This window comes from Barbus barbus, assembly GCF_936440315.1.
Source record: "Barbus barbus genome assembly, chromosome: 8".
Classification (NCBI taxonomy): domain Eukaryota; kingdom Metazoa; phylum Chordata; class Actinopteri; order Cypriniformes; family Cyprinidae; genus Barbus; species Barbus barbus.
Genome location: NC_136736.1, coordinates 15532639 through 15547682, shown reverse-complemented (window position 1 = coordinate 15547682; position 15044 = coordinate 15532639). Strand labels below are relative to the sequence as shown.

The 15044-nt window shown below is 41.9% G+C and overlaps 1 protein-coding gene and 1 pseudogene across 2 annotated transcripts in view; one reads left to right on the top strand and one right to left on the bottom strand.

Annotated features, from left to right (window-relative positions):
* The first annotated feature begins 965 nt into the window (after positions 1-965).
* On the top strand, positions 966-7552 carry LOC306873623 (elongation factor 1-alpha 1-like; annotated as a pseudogene). The gene is made up of 8 exons: positions 966-1109; positions 1337-1516; positions 1614-1892; positions 2838-2988; positions 3195-3343; positions 3671-3783; positions 6493-6723; positions 7438-7552. The product of its transcript is annotated as an elongation factor 1-alpha 1-like (transcript).
* A 2905-nt stretch (positions 7553-10457) lies between these two features.
* Positions 10458-15044, bottom strand: part of LOC306873915 (potassium voltage-gated channel subfamily KQT member 5-like) — a 116742-nt gene continuing 112155 nt past the window's right edge. The window contains exons 13-14 of the mRNA XM_079423474.1: positions 12894-13020; positions 10458-12189 (exon numbers count right to left, since the gene is read on the bottom strand). Of these exons, the coding sequence (XP_079279600.1) occupies positions 11077-12189; positions 12894-13020 (1240 nt within the window). The 3' untranslated portion in view covers positions 10458-11076. The remainder of the gene's footprint in view (positions 12190-12893; positions 13021-15044) is intronic.

Genomic DNA, 15044 nt, shown 5'->3' with positions numbered 1-15044 from the left:
ACAATAAATTCTATATTTATAGTGATAGTTCACCCAAAAATGAAAATGCTGTCCTTATTTACTCACTCTCAAGATGTTCCAAACCTGCATGAGGTCCTTCTGGTGGGCACAAAAGAAGAACTGAACTCAGCACTCGACATCAGCCATTGACTTCCATTGATATATTTTCGTTACCAACATTTTCATACTCAACAGAAGAAAGAATCTCATGCATGTTTGGAACAACTTGAGAGTGAGTAAATAAGGACAGAATTTTCATGACTGTCTCTTTAAAAGACATTCTGAAACAAAACGAATATGATGGAGACCTGGTAAAACGTTTCTAAAACCATTTTAATATGACCTTCATGTAATAAAAAATCAAAGAAAGACCGCATACAGAAGTCAAGTCAAATACTCCAGAAATCCAGATATGGTCATGTAGGCTACATCTCTTATTCGACAGCTCCCTCTAGTGTGAGAGATAGAAACATCCTCCGGCACGACGACAACAGCGGCACCTAGGCAGCAGTCTCTGAAACAACAGTGTAGCGTCGCGACTCTTGCTCCTGCTTCCTTGGACTTCCTTGGACTCTCTACATTAGATTCCGTTAGATGACAAATGACTCATTTATATAACCATCATAATTTTGAACTACATACATGATTACCTGAACAGAGATTTATTATCTACTTTTATGATGAGTTAGCCTATCATATGAGCACATGTATTTTTACATGTTTACTTTTAGCATGACAGTGAAATTAATTGTTAATGGCCATACCAATTAAAAAAGTATTACTTACATCAAAATTGATTTGACATATTGTAAATAAATTAAGAAGAACTGAAAATTATAAAGTACATTGGGGTTGTCGGTGTACATCTGAGCACAGTTAGACCATAAATAACTTATTTGTATGATGAATTATTTAGTCTCCTTTTTCCTGTTGTAGGCTGACTGTAACCCAGTGAGAGCACAGTGATGGGTAAGGAGAAGCTCCATATCAACATTGTGGTCACTGGCCATGTGGATTCAGGGAAGTCCACCACTACCGGCCACCTCATTTACAAGTGTGGAGGCATCGACAAGAGGACCGTTGAAAAGTTTGAGAAGGAAGCTGCAGAGGTATTATGGCAAACCGTTTTGACTTTTATTCCTTCACATGATATGAATACTTGATATCAACAATTCAATTTTTACTAGTTAAAAGGCTAATTCTTGATATCAGGAATTATATTTCTACTAGTAACAATGGCTTATTTTTTTTTATCTTATGTGACAGAGGCCATTTGTTTAAGAAATTCAGTTGCAGGTTTTTCTCTAAACAGATATATGTACTTTACCTTTCATAGATGGGAAAAGGCTCTTTTAAGTACGCTTGGGTCCTTGACAAGCTAAAAGCTGAGAGAGAGCGAGGCATCACCATCGATATCTCCCTGTGGAAGTTTGAGACCAGCAAGTACTATGTCACCATCATTGATGCTCCAGGACACAGAGACTTTATTAAGAACATGATCACTGGCACCTCACAGGTTTGTATGCAATCACATAACAGCGGCAATCTGAAAGTTGCTCTTTATTCATTAAAGTATTTTCATAATCTTAAACATTTAATTTCTTCTGATACAGGCAGACTGTGCTGTGTTGATTGTGGCGGCTGGCGTTGGAGAATTTGAGGCTGGTATCTCAAAGAATGGCCAAACTCGGGATCATGCTTTGCTGGCATACACCCTGGGTGTCAAACAATTGATCGTGGATGTCAACAAGATGGACTCTATGGAACCCAATTACAGCCAGAAGCGCTATGTCAGCACTTATATCAAGAAAATCGGCTATAACCCCGATACAGTGGCATTTGTTCCAATCTCTGGATGGAATGGAGATAACATGCTGGAGGCCAGCCCAAATGTTAGTGTCATATTGACTACAGTTTTATATATTTCAGATTATTAATAGCCTCAATAGTTCTAGATATTTAAAGGGCATAATTTAGCTTTTACAAGCCAAACAATTATTAATTAATTTGATGTTATTTGTAGAGATTAAATATGTGTCATAGAACGGCCAGGCTCCATCGTCACCCAAGTACTCCATGATCACTTTTACCTGAACTCTGATCACCTGCACCTGTCACTAATCCAATTATCTCATCACCAGCACACTACAAAACCACACACCTCACTACAGTCAGATGTCCGGTCTCGTTCATAAGTAGTGGACTCCTGTATGCTATCTCAGCAACCTACCTACCTGTGTACTTACCTCTTGTGTTCTCTCCGAGTGTTGTGTCGATCCATGGCCTGGATCCCAGTTCGACATCCCTGGAGCTGTACAGCGCAACGTTGAGGTTTGTGTATTTTCCCGTCATCCACGAGCTCCTATTAAAGCCAACACAGTCTAGTGATTCCGCTCATCTCTTCATCCAGAAGTCTCTGCAGTAAATACTCACCGTTGCGATTTCCTTCCACTGCTCATCTGTTAATAAACCTTTCCCATTTTTGATAACCTATGCGTCAAGTCTGCTTCTGTAACAATATGTCCTTTACTGTTTGCTTTGCATTCAGTACTGTACATATAAAAATTTTCAGTAGCCATTACTGCAGTCTTTAATTTCAAATGATCCTTCAGAAATCATAACATGCTAATTTGCTGCACAAAAAACATTTATTATTATCAATGTTGAAGAAAGCTGTGCCGTTATTTTTTTTTATGGAAAATTTTTTTTTTGTTTTTGAATTTTATTATAAATTCCTTTACTGTCAAATTAATTTTTTTCTCCTTTGAAACTCGTAAGAGGTTCGCAACCATACAAACTGTTACATGTATTGGCTATAATAACATGTTTCTCTGTAGATGACCTGGTTCAAGAGCTGGAAGATCACTCGTAAGGATGGGAGTGTCTCTGGGACGACTCCGTTGGAAGCTCTGGATGCCATTCAACCTCCAACCCGCCCCACTGACACACCCCTTCGCCTGCTACTGCAGGACGTTTACAAGATTGGAGGTAAGAAGACATCCAAACTGAAAGGGTCTTAATGAGAAACCCACTTGTTTTTCATTTCTTGTAAAGGGGTGTGACCTAAAGATGACTTAGTTTTTTTATGGTATTTTAAGAGATAAAATAACTGATATTGCAACTGATATTTAGTAAGTTATATTTGTAGTAAAATGCCACTCTTTAGCCATTGTGCTCTTTCTGTTACTATTTAGGAATTGCTACTGTGCCTGTGGGACGGGTTGAAACAGGCATTCTGAAACCTGGCCAAGTTGTGACATTTGTCCCTGTGAATGTGACCACTGAGGTGAAATCTGTGGAGATGCATCATGAGGCTCTATCTGAAGCTCTTCCAGGTGATAATGTGGGATTTAAGTGAAGTGACATTCAGCCAAGTATGGTGACCCATACTCTGAATTCGTGCTCTGCATTTAACCCATCCAATGTGCGCACACACACAGCAGTGAACACACACACACCGTAAACATACACCCGGAGCAGTGGGCAGCCATTTTAGGCTGCGGCGCCCGGGGAGCAGTTGGGGGTTCGGTGCCTTGCTCAAGGGCACCTCAGTCGTGGTATTGAGGGTGGAGCGAGCGCTGGACATTCACTCCCCCCACCTACAATTCCTGCTGGCCGGAGACTCGAACCCGCAACCTTTGGATTACAAGGCCGACTCTCTAACCATTAGGCCACGACTTCCCCATTTAATGTGAAGAATGTCTCAAAGATATCCGACGTGGGAATGTTGCAGGTGACAGCAAAAATTATCCTCCACAGGAGGCAGCGAGTTTCACAGCACAGGTAAAGGTCTTAGTTTGGTGCGTTATAGTGTTATAAAGCCTTCTGACACAATTCATGATCTAAAATATATATTATCTGAGTATGCCTGTGTAGTGCCTAGTAGGCCAGGACCAGTGTTGTGCAAGTTACTTACAAACTGTAACACATTACAGATTACTTGTTACTGCTATTTAAAAGTAATTCCTTACCTTACAATATTGCTGTCTCAGAATTGTAATGCGTTACATGACTCCTGTGTTACTTTTGAGTTCCTTTCACCAAAATATCTACAAAAGTAGAACTTAACATTCTAAAATGACAAAATGTACTAGAGCCCTGCCCTAATGGCAAAGTGTTTATTTCGTTCTGGCTTTTTATTAAGTTCATTTAGAAGAGAACTTTTGGAGGATTTTTTTGTTCATTTAAATAAGTTTTTTCTTTCTTAAAGTAACGACCAAGCGGCCAGCGGCACACAGGCAGGCTGATCATAGCTTATGTTTGATCAATTTAGCCTTCTCAAATCATCACGACTTGCCTAAAATAAAATCTATAGATATACTAAAACAGTTCAAGCATATAACAATGTTTAAACGTTAAACATAGATAAATGTGCGCTGCATCCAGTAGTTTGTGTGGAGAGTGGAAGCTCAAGCGCAGGACATGGAGGCGCCAGCGCAATCAATTGCAATTTTATTTTTATTTTTTTCAATGGAAACAACTTGTGCCGTAATTTTTGATCATAAAGGTAAGAGTAATACATCATTTGTAACTATAAAGGGTCTACTTTTATTTGTGTGCACTCACAATGTCAACAAAACGTCTTGCTTTTATCTTGAACAGGAGCGCTTCACAAAAATTAACCGAAAGTCAGCGACTACATGCCTCACAGTCATGATAAATATATCTATAGAAAGCTTTAAATTACTACTTAATGAAATGAATAAAAACAAAAACTCTTTAATATAATCGTTATCGTGAAGACGCACTTCTCTCAAAAGGCGCGTCTAACGAGGAGATGGTGACTCAGATTAAGAATAGGACACAGTAATTTAAATAGTACATTACACATTATAGGGAAGCACCCTACTGGTTTGTGCGAGTACTGTCAGTCATTAGAAACCATAGAACATGTACTTATAAGTTGCAGAAGGTATGAAGAACAGAGGAGAATTATGATGGATGAATTAATAAGAGATGGGTTGACAGGGGCAGGTATAAAAGATATACTGCAAAATGGTGTAATTAAGCAAGGCAAGAAAAATATTTGTAATTTTTTTAATTAGAGCAGGTTTGATGAAGAGAATATGATCGCGGAAAACAAACTGGAGGGAATAAGCTGGAGTAACATCGCAAGAAAATAACCCAGAAGATGGCGGTAATGCAACGCTCATGGATGCAAACCGCCGTTAAACCTCGAAGAAGAGATGGTGACTCCTTACCATTTCCCCCTGACACATTCATGGTAATTCCTTTTGCGGGGGCTTTTGCTTTGAGTGTATTTGAAGCAGAACTCTTCAGCTGCGCTGACGGCTCGCTGCTGCTGCGGGACACTAAACACGGTCAAAGAGAAAAAGGGGCAGACTGAAATCAGCCCAATAAAGACAGACACCCAACTTCGGTGTGTGGTTGCTTGTTGCTTGCTCGCGCGCTGTTTGAAACTTCGGCTCCTCATCTGATCACGCTGTTAAGCGCTCTCAGCCATACACCATCTGGCGAGGATCCACACATGCCTTCAAAGTTCTGACCAAAGAAACTTTAACACCTGAGGCCAAAAGAACTCTAAACAGACTTCATAAGAGCGTCATCACGTCACAGAGAAACCAAGAGGGCATCCCCAGTGACATCACGCAACGACGACTTCAGCAGCCAATCCGCTCCCGGGGTCCCCTCAACCAGGAAAGGAACGAAACCACTCCGAGCAAGTAATCAAATAATTCTCCATAATTCTGCTGGAAACTGGTTGCATTCATCTTTGAGTAAAGATAGTAAAGTTCCTTTCTTGTGACTCCCTCAGGTTGAAGTTAGAGCTTTCTTGGAAACGAGCATTAGAATCTTAAACTCTCTTCAAATCAAAACAATTCATTGCCTGCAGCGTGTAACGTTATGTGCTTTTGTGTGTGTACTCTGTTTTGTGTTATTTTAGCTTAGTAGTGTTGTAGAGTAGCAAATAAACTTTGATTTATTAAGAAATCTTGTGTCTGGTGCTATGTGATTTTTCAAGTCTTAAACTATTTGCCAAAGATTGCGTTACCTATGCTAAAATTTACCTATGCTAAAAATGACCTAAGTTAATCAATTTGGTATTACTGTGGCCACGGGAATAATCTGAATTGTTAAAACATACTGGTTTTAATGCTTGCTGGACAAGTCGTTAATGAGGTATTGTTAATAAGGTATAAGTTGGACGTTTTGATTAATATCCATTAATCATACGAATATGAAATCGATACGACTCGATTTCCAGAAACTAAAATTAAATTAATAGTTCTAAAATTACTACACCTGTTAGGGTCTACACACTGACATAAATGGTAACATCTAAAATAACTGGTTTATTCAAGTCAAAATTATGTAACCTCACTAGATCAAAATAAATACCTTATTTTAGACCAGCGAAACTCATTTCTATGGGTTAAATCAGGTGGAAATAACTCGTTAATAAAATAATTTTACAGTGTAATAAGATTTCTTTGAGACTAGTTTGACTGATTCACATTCTGCTCTGGTCAGGTGATCATTCTGAACCATCCAGGTCAGATCAGTGCTGGTTACGCCCCCGTGTTGGACTGCCACACTGCTCACATTGCCTGTAAATTTGCCGAGTTAAAGGAAAAGATTGACCGTCGCTCTGGGAAGAAACTGGAAGATAATCCCAAATCCCTGAAGTCTGGGGATGCTGCTATTGTAGATATGGTACCAGGCAAACCCGTGTGTGGAGTTTCTCTGAGTATCCTCCTCTTGGTAAGGGTCATATGTTAATTTGGATTTAAAGTTATGGATTCCTCTAATATCTTTAGTATGAAACGCTTGACTTTATTACCACATTTATGCCTTATTTTTTTCAAGTGCTTTTTACAAATAAATATTTAACCATGTTTCAGTGCAGTGGACTTTCTATGGTGGGCATAATTGATAATTAATAATATTTGCTTAAAGTTTTATTTTTGAGCATTTTGGATTGTATTTGACTGGACAGTTTGAGGAAAAACACTAAGTGATAAGAGAGAAGAAAGGGAAAACAGGAAAAGGCTTTGAGCAAATAAGGCTCATCCAAATAATACATAAACTGAAAATCTTAATAGGTCTAAAACAGGGGTGTCTAAAACAGTGAATTTTCATGGGAGAAATTTAGTCATATCAATACGAGTCCATGTGGTCAGAATGTCACCCATGAAAATTCACTGGACAATAACTGTAACTGCGCCTGTAAATGTAATGTGAATGTATACACTGTATATGTATGTAAAAATACATCAATAAGGTGTATATAAATCCAATAATATGGTAGTAAATCTTTATTTAATAATGGACTTGAAATGTAACAATCAATTTTATGCCAGGGTGCTTCTTGGTCTCTCTCTGTCCACCATCTCTGTTTCTGGACTCACAAAGATTAAAGACCCTTTATTTATAATATTAATGAACTTTATTTTTCGAATGATCTTCATTTCCCAGGTCGCTTTGCAGTGCGCGACATGCGTCAAACTGTAGCAGTGGGCGTCATCAAGGGGGTTGAGTGACCTCTGGGAAGGTCACTAAATCTGCCCAAAAGGCCCAGAAGAACAAATGAATGTTGTGCTGGGCTGCGAACACTCGGGTTGTCAGAACCCTCTCGGGCACAAGGAGCGCGGAGACAAGGAGATTACAAATAATAATCCTTTATTTAAATCCACATAGAGACGAGGACCTTGGGGAGAGACGAACATGGATGACGTTCCGACTGGACACAGAGGCAGGGAAGCACAGGGCTTACGAACACAGGGAAATCAACGAGGAAGAACAGAAACAGGTGCGGGGCAATTAAACGCAGGGCTGGGAACAAATTAACTCATGATGACAGGGAACGAGGACAGGAACAGGAAGGCCAAATATGGACTGACATAACGCCCCCCTCTGGAAGGCGCGTCCTCACGCCATACACTATCCAATGGGGAGAGGGCGTGGGCGCTCTGGAGGCGACCAGGGGGCAGGGCTACCAGCCTCCAGAGCGGGACCCGTTCCGGGAGCCATGGCGGGACAGGAGACACAGGAGGCCATGGCGGATCCAGGGACTCGGGAGGCCCTGGCGGATCAGGAGACTCGGGAGGCCCTGGTGGAGGCCCTGGTGGATCAGGGGACTCGGGAGGCCCTGGCGGGACTGGAGACTCAGGGAGCCCTCGGCCCAGCCACACAGGCCATGACCCTATAACCCCCCCCCAAATTTCTTGGGGGAGTTCCCCCCTGGGAGCCACTGAGGAGCGGGCTTTGTGGGGCGCTCTTGCAGCGCGGACTCTGTGGGGCGCTCTTGCAGCGTGGAGCTGGACGGAAGCAGCAGAGACACAGGAGGGCATGTGCGAGGGGCCGGCACTGGAGGGCACGTGCGAGGGGCTGGCACTTGAGGGTGCTCTGGAAGCGCGGACACTTGGAGGCGCTCTGGAGGAGCTGAGCTGGACGGGACCAGCGGAGACGCAGGAGAGCTGGACGGCCCCAGCGGAGACGCAGGAGAGCTGGACGGGACCAGCGGAGACGCAGGAGAGCTGGACGGCCCCAGCGGTGACGCAGGAGAGCACCTGCGAGGAGCTGGACGGCCCCAGCGGTGACACAGGAGAGCACCGGCGAGGAGCAGGCACAGGAGGGCGCTCTTGAAGCGCGAATTCTCGGGGGCGCTCTTGAAGCGCGGATTCTCGGGGGCGCTCGGACGGCGCGGATTCTCGGGGACGTTTGGACGGCGCAAACGGCGGCGGGCTCGGGAGAGCCACGGACGACGGCGAGCTGGCTCGGGCCCGGACGCTTCCCAGACATCGGTAGATCCCTTCTCTCCAACTCAGGCCGGTAGTGTCTGGGAGGTCCACGGGACGGTGGTAGTTTGCCCTGAGCCAGTACAGCTTGTTAAGAGTGGTGTCATCCCACACCTTCGCCGCGGTGATCTTGCGGAATCCCTCCGCGTAATCATAAAAGGGATAATCCCCGCGGATCAGGGCGGCGAAGCGGGAGGAAAACTGGGGAAAAAACAAAAAACTTTCAAAAAACGAAAAAAATGTCGGACGCCGCTTACTGTGTTAGGTCCAGTCTTCTGTCAGAACCCTCTCGGGCACAAGGAACGCGGAGACAAGGAGATTCCAAATAATAATCCTTTATTTAAATCCACATAGAGACGAGGAGCTTGGGGAGAGACGAATATGGATGACATTCTGACTGGACACAGGGCTTATGAACACAGGGAAATCAACGAGGAAGAACAGAAACAGGTGCGGGGCAATTAAACGCAGAGCTGGGAACAAATTAACTCATGATGACAGGGAACGAGGACAGGAACAGGAAGGCCAAATATGGACACGAGAGGAGGGGGAAACAAGACACAGGACTGACACGGGTCAGCCACACCATCCCTCCTCTTCTCAACTTCATAAACAAAGCTTGGTTAATTATCACAATGCATCGCAAAAACAGAAGAAGGAAAAGTAAAACGTATCCCTGCTTTACAAAGATTACAATAGCGATAATAAATATATTTATGTTTAATCGTATGTTATGTTTGAATTTTAAGTCTTTGTTGTGGTAATTGTTCTGTTGTTAAATTGTTCTAAGCACTTTAAGCAGATCTGCCTCTAGTGGGAGTGTAGATTACGCTTTGTTTATCCTGTAGCTTGTGTACAATATCTAAACCCTCTTGCTAACATTGCTTGTGTAACCTTGCTTGCAATAGTAGCTAACTGTTCCAGCTTCTAGTCCAATAGCTTTGAGATTTTATGTTAGTCTGTTATGTTAGTTTTATGTGTTGTGATATAGCTTTATAATTGAAGTTCAGTGTCTTTTTCTGTGTGCATGAAGCTAAAGGAGCTAGCACACTTTACAGTCTACCCTGACAGCGCTCTGAACAAGCATGAGCCATCTTGTTTGCACTCGTGTACTTTAACGGGATTATGATTCTCCATTATCTAATGTATGTCGGTTCATAACCAAAAATAAAATACATTTGAGCTCTGATGCATGCTTCTAAATTACTAGACAAAGAAATAACAAGACATTTTCACAGACATGTTTGATGAAGCTTTTGTATTTAAATCAGATATTTGAGAGCTCTGACACCAATATTCAGGGCTTGTGCACATGCCAACAAATATTAAATTGATTAAAAACAATGAACTGTACAAAAAAAATAATAAAAATATAATTATTAGCACTTATAATCATTTATAATAACCAACATTAATAAATAATTTGTGTATATATAATTATATAATATAATGATTATGTATATGGTATAATAATGTATATTTACAATAATACTTATTAGCAATTATAACCATTTATAATTACCAAAAATAATAAATGATATATATATATATAATTATTATTTCTAATGTATATTGTATAATCATGGATATTTATAAAACTAATCAGATTTTAAGTTGGGCTGTGTCAAATGTGGTTGTGGTGTGATCAGAGCTAAAAAAAAAAAAGACAAGTAATAAAAAAACAGCTACTGATGTAGTACGGAAACTGTGAGGTGCTCCTCTCAACATTTAATCTGCTTTAAAAAAAACTGTACAGTTTTCAGCAGCATCAGTTTCCTTCAACGAGCCTGGCACTTTTCTTATGTAAAAAAAAAAAAGAAAAAAAAAAAGTAAATTACCTTTTAATACAATATGATAAATCAAGAAAGTGTGACATATTTCTACTGTCTTATGTTCTGAAACTTTTTTTCTATTTTTGTCATGTTGTGAATATCGGGTTGATGAACCTTTCTGTAATGAGACTGGAGGCATGCAGTGTTCATGCAGTCCAATAAATAGTTCATTCCATCTCTGATTTTGATCATTTCAGGAGTTTGATTATAATTCTACCACATTCTATTAGATTTTTTTTAAATGTTACAATACATTTGAAAAAGAACAATGCATGCAATGAAATGTCATGTACGGTGGTCTATCTGAAATCGTAATAGTTTCTTTCAAATAAACCAATAAACTAATAGAACATGTATAAAAATGATCTAAATTTGCATTGCCCTCATAAAAATACAAAACAATCCAAAATAAAATAAGCTTTCATATCAAAGTTTCATTCCATCAGAGGTGGTTTCTAAGAGTTTGTAACACATCGGAGATCGAGTTATTTTAGTCGAACATGTGGCATGTTCATAGTCTCATTGCTGCCTGTATTGGGCGTATGTCCACTTGCTAGGTTGTGACTAGCACCAGCGGTATTACTTGTCCTAAGCAGCTCGGAGGAGTAGGATGCATCAATAGGGGGCTGGGAGAGAAAGTTGAACCCTTGAGTATGTGTCTTAGTTGAAATCTCAAGGTCTCTATCGCTGATGAAGAGATCAGCTTCTCTCCAGCCCCGTACTCCCATCTCAATGCCCCCAGCTGAAGAGTCCTGGCTGCTGCTAACGCTGGTGGAGAAACTAGCCTGACTAGAATGCGTGTCCACACCGAGACCTTCCAGAACAGGCTGCATGAGGTCCTGTACAGAGAGGGACTTCCCTAGTCCTCTGTCCCCGCTGCATTGGCCTTGAATCGGGGCAAGAGGAGAGACTGGAGCAAGAGGGTCCATCTCTGCATCCATGCTTATATGTCTCCTCCAAGAACTGTCCTCTTTAGCACTGGGTCTGGTTTTTTGTTGAAGCTTGCAGCTAATACTAGAGTTAAGCCCAAAGTCCATCCCGACTCCTCTGAAGCAGGATTTGGAGTAGTCGGTGGGGTCCGATCTAGAGGGTCCCATGCTGCGAACATGGCCTGCTTGTGGAGGAACAGAAGAAAGTTGAAGCTTTGAAGAGGCTGGGGATGGAAGAGGTGGTTGACCGACACATGGAAAGTGGCCTACAGAAGATTGAAAACTGTTGGGGCTGAGGATTTGAGAAGGACTTCCTTGTGGACACTCCATGGATATGGTTGAAGGAACCTGGAAGGTTGATGGGTTAAAAGGTGAGGTAGAGGCCGGATTGAGACCAGGAGATGATGTTGTGGAGTTGTTCTGGTTGAGGTTGAGTTCGTTGGGGGCTAATATTAGTTGGAGGGCTCTGGGGTGATTACCACAGATGGACTGGCTGACCTGGGAGGAGCAAGAGAGATCCTTACTGAGGATGGTGCTCGGATAGTCTGAAGTCTCCTCCAACCCAAAAGGAGGAAGAGGGGAGCGATTGAGGGCAGAGGAAGAGCCCTTCTGCAGAACGTGCCGGTAGATGTCCAGCAAGGAGTCCAGCTTAGCTTCAATAGACTGTACCTATAGAGACGGAACATAGAAATACTGTTTGTTAGAATACGTAGGTTATGTTAAATACAGTAGTTATTTAATAAAAACAGTTAAAGGGAAAATAAATATCTTGATTTAGTTTTTTGTTTGCATTTTAATTTAGATTAGAATTGGCTAAGGCCCATTGGTTTAGTATTATGTTTAATATGATAATTTATAAACACTGAAACATGAGACAAAGACAATAAAACTCAAGGTAAATTATCATTTCTGAACAGGATATTATATTGTGTGTATTTTCCGTTCAAACATAAAAATGTAATATATTTGTGTGTATTTAGGATACAAGCTATGAAAATAGCCTTATTGTTGGCCATTTTTATTTCAGTAATGTTAAACAAATCCACCACCATCAATTTCACCCCATAATGTTAAACACATTAAACACAATTCATCTTTAGAAACAGAAATGACACTCTGGCAGCAATTTACATAACTTAAAAAAAAAAAAATCATGTCCATAGCTGGTCCATAAACTAGTGGGAGTAAGAAAAGTGTGTTTTAATTGACGTCCACAGCACTAAAACTGCTAATAGTTGAAGAAACAAACATCTAAAAACCAGTGCAGTATTCAATAATTCAATGAAATATGAGATTAATTGATTCAGTGTGGCATACGGGACATGCGAGTGTGTAAAACACTGTCTAACCGAGAGTCTCTAAACTAAACTCACCTGTCTTTCTACCTTACACACCCTTCCCAGCATGCTCACGTCTTCCAGAATGTCTCCGTCAGATAACAGCTTTTCTCTGACCTTCTTATCAATAGGCATCTGGCCCCTACCAAGAATCTGATCCACCCTAAAATGAGAGACAGATGTTGGCAAAAAGACAGGAATGAAATGTGTGAAAAGAAATAAAGATTTACATCCCAATGAGCAGAAAGAGAATTGAGAGAAACTATGACACTTTAGAAATGGCTACTATTAGCAAACCAGATTCAAAATTTCAATTTGTCTTGTACATTGAAATGTGATGAATTCAAAATTATATAGACTTTCTGCTAATTTGTTGTTTGTTTAGACCAGGGGTCAGCAAGTAAGTTTGGCATCGGGCCAAAAAATTATTTCACCACTAGATGGCAGGCCAGAACATAGTTGAAGTATAATGTAACATATTAATTGATGAAAAATGCAACCGGAATTGCCTGTGACTGACTGTTACAGTGTATTTTGTAACTGGTAGTGAGCTGTTACTCTGTGTAAAATCATGCGACAGTCTTTAACAAAAAGCCACATTTGTGTGACGGTGTCCGATCAGAGTATGTGAGCAGAGTGGAGTGTGGCGGTGTCCAATCAGAGTGTGGCGGTGTCCGATCAGAGTATGTGAGCAGAGTGGAGTGTGGCGGTGTCCGATCAGAGTATGTGAGCAGAGTGGTGTATGTGAGCAGAGTGGAGTGTGGCGGTGTCCGATCAGAGTATGTGAGCGGAGTGGAGTGTGGCGGTGTCCGATCAGAGTATGTGAGCAGAGTGGAGTGTGGCGGTGTCCGATCAGAGTATGTGAGCAGAGTGGTGTATGTGAGCAGAGTGGAGTGTGGCGGTGTCCGATCAGAGTATGTGAGCAGAGTGGAGTGTGGCGGTGTCCGATCGGAGTGTGGCGGTGTCCGATCAGAGTATGTGAGCAGAGTGGAGTGTGGCGGTGTCCGATCAGAGTATGTGAGCAGAGTGGTGTATGTGAGCAGAGTGGAGTGTGGCGGTGTCCGATCAGAGTATGTGAGCAGAGTGGTGTATGTGAGCAGAGTGGAGTGTGGCGGTGTCCGATCAGAGTATGTGAGCAGAGTGGAGTGTGGCGGTGTCCGATCGGAGTGTGGCGGTGTCCGATCAGAGTATGTGAGCAGAGTGGAGTGTGGCGGTGTCCGATCAGAGTATGTGAGCAGAGTGGAGTGTGGCGGTGTCCGATCAGAGTATGTGAGCAGAGTGGAGTGTGGCGGTGTCCGAACAGAGTATGTGAGCAGAGTGGAGTGTGGCGGTGTCCGAACAGAGTATGTGAGCAGAGTGGAGTGTGGCGGTGTCCGATCAGAGTATGTGAGCAGAGTGGTGTATGTGAGCAGAGTGGAGTGTGGCAGTGTCCGATCAGAGTATGTGAGCAGAGTGGTGTATGTGAGCAGAGTGGAGTGTGGCGGTGTCCGATCAGAGTATGTGAGCAGAGTGGAGTGTGGCGGTGTCCGATCAGAGTATGTGAGCAGAGTGGAGTGTGGCGGTGTCCGATCAGAGTATGTGAGCAGAGTGGAGTGTGGCGGTGTCCGATCAGAGTATGTGAGCAGAGTGGAGCATCAACAATTTCAGTATGTTTGAAATATCACAGTTCTATGGAATCCCATTTCCGCCACTGAATAAAAAATTAAAAAGCCTATTGCGACTTTTCATCTCACGCCTTTTTTTTCTTATTTTGTTTCACAGAATTGTGAGATATAAACTCGCAATTGCGAGTTATAAAGTCAGAATTGCGAGTTAAAGTCCAGTTTTAAGGGGGAAAAAAACACTGATATGTTCTCAGCTCAGAATTATGACTTTTTAACTTGCAAGTGCGAGTTTAAATCATGCAATTCTGAGAAAAAAAAGTCAGCTGTCAGCTGAAAATATTCAGAAGGAACAAATTCCTTGAGAAATATAACTTCCCGCTCATGTCCACTGCAGTCATCATAGCCTTCACATTCTTTCTGAATGAGTGATCCTTTTCTATCTAGCTAGCTAAATATGTTTAACATGTGAATTCTGGCTAAATATGCAGTTCAATTACGGGTCGTTGGCATGAATTGTACTCGTGAAGGAGCGGTGATGGAGCGAGTGAAAACCAGGACACTCTGACAAATCTGCTCCTCGCTC